Here is a 6,744-nt window from a genome sequence, read left to right on the forward strand (position 1 = left end):
TTTTTTATATCTTAGATTAATCAAACAGAGGTATGTGTGGATATACCTGCTACCCGATATTCAAAGGTTGGCTACACTCAAGATGCTTTTGTAACTGTTATCGATTATTATGAGCCAGGTAAATGCCGCAGTGAATTTGTGTGTATGTGTTTATGTGTAATACACCTTATATTACTAGTGTTATCTCTTCAGACATTTAAAAAATAAAGATTAATAAATAAGTATTAGCAAAATTATGTGAGTAGAAATTAGTAAATTAATTTGGCAGGTTTAAGATCAAGGGCAGTTTGAACTGATTCTCTGACAATTGAGATCTCCAAATAATACCAGATCTGTCAGATCCTGGTCCATCTTTGTTTTCTGATCTTCCTTAAAATAAAAAATCAGGGGGTGTGGCTTTCTGATGCCTGCTATCAGTTGCACCTTTTGAGAGATCCTGAGTAGTGATGAGCCGAACACCCCCGTGTTCGGTTCTAACTCGAACTTTCGAACATGGAAAAAGATAGGGGTCAGCAAACCAAATGAAGTTCAGTCGCTGGTTATTCGCTGAACCCAGTGGGAAATCCACAAACCCCAATCATAGCGCTTGAACCTAATTAGAGCCACATTTTTTACATTTTGTTAAAAATCGGGTGACATGTAGAAATGCAAAACAAGTTTAAAAAATGTTCAGCAGAGAGTGGGTCTTTTTAAACAGCTTAAACAGCAATGTTAAAAATAAAAAAATAACTTGGTTGTGGATATCTTCAACCTGCACCTGATGTTACACAACAGTACAATGTATTCCTGCAAAAGTGAAATTGAAAAAAAATATAACACTGTTAAATGATAGATCGATCTCTGATCTGCTTTTTTATGTAAACGCATTGTAGGGTCCTTCCTAAAATCTTCACCAGAATCTTACCCACTGGATAAGGATCTGGTTTGGATTTTGAAGGGGGATCCCACACATTTTTCTGAAAGAAACAGTGAACATTCTTTACCAAAATCTTTACTATGCCTTTAAGAAAACAATGGCATGGAGTCCCTCTCAAAATCCGTACTAGACCCTTACTCCTGATGAGGTTCTGATATGGATTTTGAGGGGGGCCCCAGGCAAAAGAACAAACAAAAAGATGTAGACTCCCCCCCCCAAATATATACCAAACCCTTATCCAGGTATGCAGCCTGGCTGGCCAAGAAAAGTGACTGTCCCCATCCTGAAACACACCAGGCCACATGCCATCAAAAATTAGAAAGGTACTATGCAGGGAAGGGGAGCAAAGCTTCCCTCCCATGGCACTTTGTCCCCATGTTGATGGGGACAAAGGCCTTCCCTCTGGTGGATGTGGGGGTCTCCAGAGTATGTGAGGGTATTTTGGTCTAAACGCCCTATTTAAAAGGAGGCAATCTTAGATAGCTGACCCTTACCTCTATGTGAATGAGTACAGGGTACATAGTACCCCTTGTTACTCATTTACAAAAACAGTTAAATAGTAAAACACCCACATGGTAAAAAAAGTCCTTTGTTAAAAAAATAAATAAACAATGCCCCCAATGTAAATCCAACATCAATCACGCCATCCAGCTATGTATATACAATGTCAATCACAATGAATGACCCTCACCACAATGATCTTTCTGCACTGCTACTCCCTTTGCAAATGACAATTCCCTTGCCGGAATGTTAAGAAACTGTTTGGGGATCCCAGGCAACATAATTGACCAAATTGGCTATTGTTTGTGAGGGGAGTAGCATGGGAAGAAGAGACAATTTGTCGTGTAGGCTGGTCGTTGTTACATTGTAAATATGCTATATATGGTTAAATATACATGCTTTATATACTGTATATTTCTGGCTAAAGAAGGTGATTGATAATCATGTTAACCCTCATAGACAGTACTTCTTGGATGTAGCTTGAGACCACTTTTTGGGACATTGCCGACCTATGTAGCTGAATTTTTCAGTGTTTTTCTTTGCTTCCTTCTTTTTTACACCCTGTGACAATGACAATAATGAGGTCTGATGAACCCCAAACTGAGTAAGGACGGAGTAATCACATTGAGCAGTGACACCCATAATTTTCTAAAATTCATAATTCAGCGATCCAATTGTAGATTGAATAGTTCAGCTTCACACACAAGTAGAATTTGTAAATTCCATTACAACAGCTCAGCCATGGTCACAAGAATGCATGAAAAGTCATAAACCTCAAGAGCCAGTGGATTTTAATTAGGCCTGTTGTAAATTAGCATTTGTAAGACTTTATGTACACATGTGCACCAGCAAAAAATTTGTTTAGTTTGGGTTCGTTTTGATTCCGATTTTGCATTATTTCGTTTTTCGGGTTCGGGTCCGAAATTAAATTAGTTTCGGAATTCGGATTCGTCCGAAATTCATTAGCGTTAGTCCGGTCGAAATTTAGTTTTTTGGACGAAATTTGGTTTTTAGCGGTAGTCCGGTCGAAATTTCGTTTATGGATGAATTTTCGTTGCAGCAAAATGACATTAGGGGGGGAAAAAAATCGATTTTCTTTTTCTTTTTTTTTTAGTTTGCAGAAAAAAGCATGAGGTTCCCCCCAATTCATACCAGACCCTTTAGGGGTCGGAATGTTAGTAGGAATGTTGGTAGGAATGTTAGGAGGGACCCCCCCAAGTTAAAACACAAAAAAGTGCATGGGGTTCCCCCCAAAATCCCTACCAGACCCTTTAGGTCTGGTAGGAATTTTAAGGGGGAACCCCAGCCCCCCAAAATGGGGGGAAAAACATGGGGTCCCCCCTAACAGTCCTACTAGACCCTTGATCCGAGCACTGGCCTGGCAGGGTAGGAAAGGGGGGGGGCAATCGAGCGCCCCCCTCCCTGCGCCTTACTAGGCCACGTGCCCTCGGGATTGGGAGGGTGTCCCCATGCCGATGGGGACAAGGGTCTCTTCCCCACAACCCTGACACTGTGATTGTGGGGGTCTGAGGGGAAGGGGACTTATTTACCCCATATATTTCATGTCAGGAGATGAAAGCATGTTCCAGTGGACTTCCAGCAGTACACTTTTTTGTAAACTTGAGATGACTACTGTACTAACCACCTCCAGGCTGGGAGCTGCATGCTTCCATTTTATTACCTATTACCTTGTATTTACTGTAATTTTCTAGTCTACACTGTAAACCTCAATAAAGAACCTATTTTTTTTTTTAAATGTCAGAGGCCACATGCTCACAAAGCATACCAGTCTGGTTTGACATGTTTTTGAGCTTGTAAGCCCATAGCAAGATGGTAACAAGAATTTTGCCACAGCTATGTTAATACCATCCCTTGAGTATTTGGTTGGTAAATAATGAAGTGGGACCATAAAATGGGGCCCATTCCTAATGTACAGGCCTACAGCCTCCCGACTTTGTATTCACATACAGTATTTCTTTAATATGAGCAAGTTGTTCCCATCCAGTAGAGAGTGTTGTTAGAAATTAAAAGATCTACTCTGCTTTGGCTGGAAAAAAAAAATTTCAATTGATATCCAGTTATATTTCCTAAAGGATACTATAGGAATATATTAATTCAGGAAATTTACCTGACTGGAATTTAAAAATAATTTTATCCATAATAATTTTTAAGTTGATAACTCTTTACTTTTCCCTATTTTGTGAAAATATACACCGAAAAGATGTAAAATCTAAAAACATGTATGCAATCATCTTGAACCTTAACAAGTCAAACCTTACTCCTCATAGAATAAAAAGTGATATCTTGCTGTTACAAGTCATTCTGCTATCCAGCTATGCAAACAGCATCCTGTTTACTCACAGTTCCTCTAATTTTCTCTTCTGTTTTTGCGTTAATGTCACTGTATTAAGAATTTCATTTATTTTAGTTATAACTAAGATGCAAATTCCCTACACATCATTTATGTTTATAAATACATTGTAAGAGAAAAGGTCATGCACTAAAAGAGACACTGTCACCATAGACGCACAGCCTTTATAAGAGGCTGTGTTCCACAAGGTGAGGCTACACAGTAAAGATCTTCAGAGTGGGGCTGAAGCTAAGTATTTAACAGTGCTGAGTACACGGAGGCAGGGTAGGGGGACTATAAAGAACAACTTCATAAAAGTGAAGTTGTCCTTTACATCAAAATAGTTACAACAAAAGAGGGGAAAAAAGGTTTGTGGAGAGATAGATACAACCATTGCTTGTATAAAAATGAGATCAAAATTTATTAGACATACAAAAAATTGTGAATAAATAAGGTAAAATTGGATCTAATAAATTAAACATTCAAGAAATACATGCCCATTCGGTACAATCTCAGGCCAATAGCCTCCATGTTTATATATATGTACACATACAATAAAAATGCATGATAGTCCAAGATAAATAATCCAATTGCATAACTAACATGATTAACCCAATGGTCCTAAGTGTTCCATATTCAAGTGCAAAGCTGACATGATTGTCCTAGTAATCCCAACGCGTTTCGCAATTATAGCTTCTTCAGGGGATCGATAATTAGTAGTCATGCATAGGCAGTGCCTGAGATAAAACCAATTGTGAGGAGGATCGAGATACTTGGGTGGCTGGGAAACAGCCAACCACCACATCGCATCCTTCGTTGTGCCTGGGATCCCGGGGCATCAGGGGGAGGAGCTCCTGGAAAATATCAAGAAGGCCCAGTCTACCCTGCTGGGATGTTTGCTATAGGAGGCATATAGTAAGCAGTGGTCTCAATTCAGTGACGTAGTTGTCCTGATCACTCCGCCTATTAAATAAAGAGGATAGGATATTTCTAAAAATTATAGTCATGGGCCTAAATTCCTATATATCTCCACATTTTTGCTTCTCATCTAAATATATTTTTATTTTTATATATAATTGAAAGTGTATGTATTTGCCTTTGGCAATTGACGTGAGCCAGTCATTTAGTGGGTATATTCCATTCGGAACATCCCTGAGTCTAGTCTGTAGAGTGTGTTGATTTTCAACAATAGTATTGGGTCCTGTGAAATAAGTAATTTTGCTACAATCTGCTGTAACATAAAATTGCAGTTCATAAGTGTATGTGTACAAATAAGATCAGTGTTAGTGATAACCCTTAGTGGATTGCAATTGTAGCAAAAGCTGTCTATAGCATGTGTGTGTGAGATGTTTAATCAAATGGTATAAGGTATCATTTAGTGTTTCAACTGACCAGTATCAATCTTGCCAGTGAATCGTCCGCAACCTTGAGCAACAATGGTGACGTACTGTTAGTATAAGTGATGTACTTGTGTGTATATATATATATATGTGTATAAAGTAAATTTCAAGGAGAAATAGTATAAAACCACCTGTCGGGTGCTAATCCATTACCCCACAGTGCACCCTCCACTTAGTCTCTCTCCCATAAGGAAGAGCTATATATCCACATCAAAATAGTGCTAGATACATTTTCATTGGTTGCTATGACTTCTGCACATGGCAGTGTTTTATTGAATAAGACTAATGGCTAATTCGTGGTTTCATGCGTTGAAGCAGGCTGCATTAAGGCACTATATTTGGCAGTGCAGGCACTACAACATATGGCATGTACATTGTGGTGGCTGTAGTGCTGTTGTTTTACCCCCTATATACATATATACTGTGTATATACAGTATATATATATATATATACACAGACACATATGCATTGGATTTTATCCTAAATAAATAGCAGTGCAATGTAGCACACGCATATGGCTTATGTGTTATTGCCACTCCAGCCATGCAAATTTGAGTACTCTCTCACCACCACTGATATCTTTACCCAGGTTCAGAGTCTTTGACTATGTTGATAAGCTGATCAATGATGATGGAACTCTTGATTATGCACATAGGAATTAATTCAATCTGGCACCAAAGAATGCAGAGATTGTAAGCATGTGTGGCTCAGTGTAGAATCTTTAGAAACTTGCTATCAACTGGTAAGAGATAAAGAAAGGGTATTTTCTGCAATAAAAGCTTTCCTGCTTGCAAATTTCTTTTGATGGAAAAAAGAAACATGGCATTGCTTATATATTCTAATGCTTTGTGTTTTTTTAACAGGAAGAAGAACAGTGAAGAACTACAATTCAAAGGTTATGCAAAATCTATCTCCGTGTACATTCTGCAAAGATGACTGCAGAGCATGCAAAAATAACAGTCACAGCTTCCATCTATCAACGACCAAAATTCTTTCAAATGTGCTGCTGATGTTGTGTTATTTACTACTCTAAAGAAATCCAGAGTACATTATGAAGTGTGCTCTACAGGTGTACACTTTGTAGCAGATGCCCTTGACTTTGTTTCCTTGTAGTACCATGGTAGTAGTGTGTGAATCAATTGACAAAACGAGGGAACTAACCAAATCTGTAAATATTTGGATTTTCTGGGTACAGTATACTGTATGCATATGGATTTGTCCAATCTGGGTTAGAATATTACAGTCCATAAATCAGACAGGTCTGCATGTAAATATTCAGGGGAACAAAATTAAATTCTCCTGATTAAAGCTTTACTCTTTAGAAGCCATACTACAAGTATTGATGAGGTGAACCACACCAACTAGACAAAGATTGCACTTATAAGTTTAAGGTTTTCTTAAGGTTAAATATTTTTTTCATTATGTAGGATAGATAAACACCTTATTGGCTTCATGCCATTGTAAAGTATATAACGCAAGAGGTGCAGGCGGGAGGCAGCTGGGTGCCACATATGACACCATGTGCCACTAACTGAGGTTGGAAACAACTACAGCAGCTCTACATTATTTCCAAGGG

General features: G+C 38.4%; 1 protein-coding gene across 1 annotated transcript in view; it reads left to right on the top strand.

Annotated features, from left to right (window-relative positions):
- CD109 (CD109 molecule) overlaps nucleotides 1-6,352 on the top strand; it is a 125,255-nt gene extending 118,903 nt beyond the window's left edge. Inside the window, exons 31-32 of the mRNA XM_018558905.1 lie at nucleotides 16-118; nucleotides 6,032-6,352. Coding sequence (XP_018414407.1) covers nucleotides 16-118; nucleotides 6,032-6,201 — 273 coding nt within the window. The 3' untranslated portion in view covers nucleotides 6,202-6,352. The remainder of the gene's footprint in view (nucleotides 1-15; nucleotides 119-6,031) is intronic.
- Nucleotides 6,353-6,744: the final 392 nt, after the last annotated feature.

This window comes from Nanorana parkeri, unplaced genomic scaffold, assembly GCF_000935625.1.
Source record: "Nanorana parkeri isolate BGI_ZX_2015 unplaced genomic scaffold, ASM93562v1 scaffold368, whole genome shotgun sequence".
NCBI lineage: Eukaryota > Metazoa > Chordata > Amphibia > Anura > Dicroglossidae > Nanorana > Nanorana parkeri.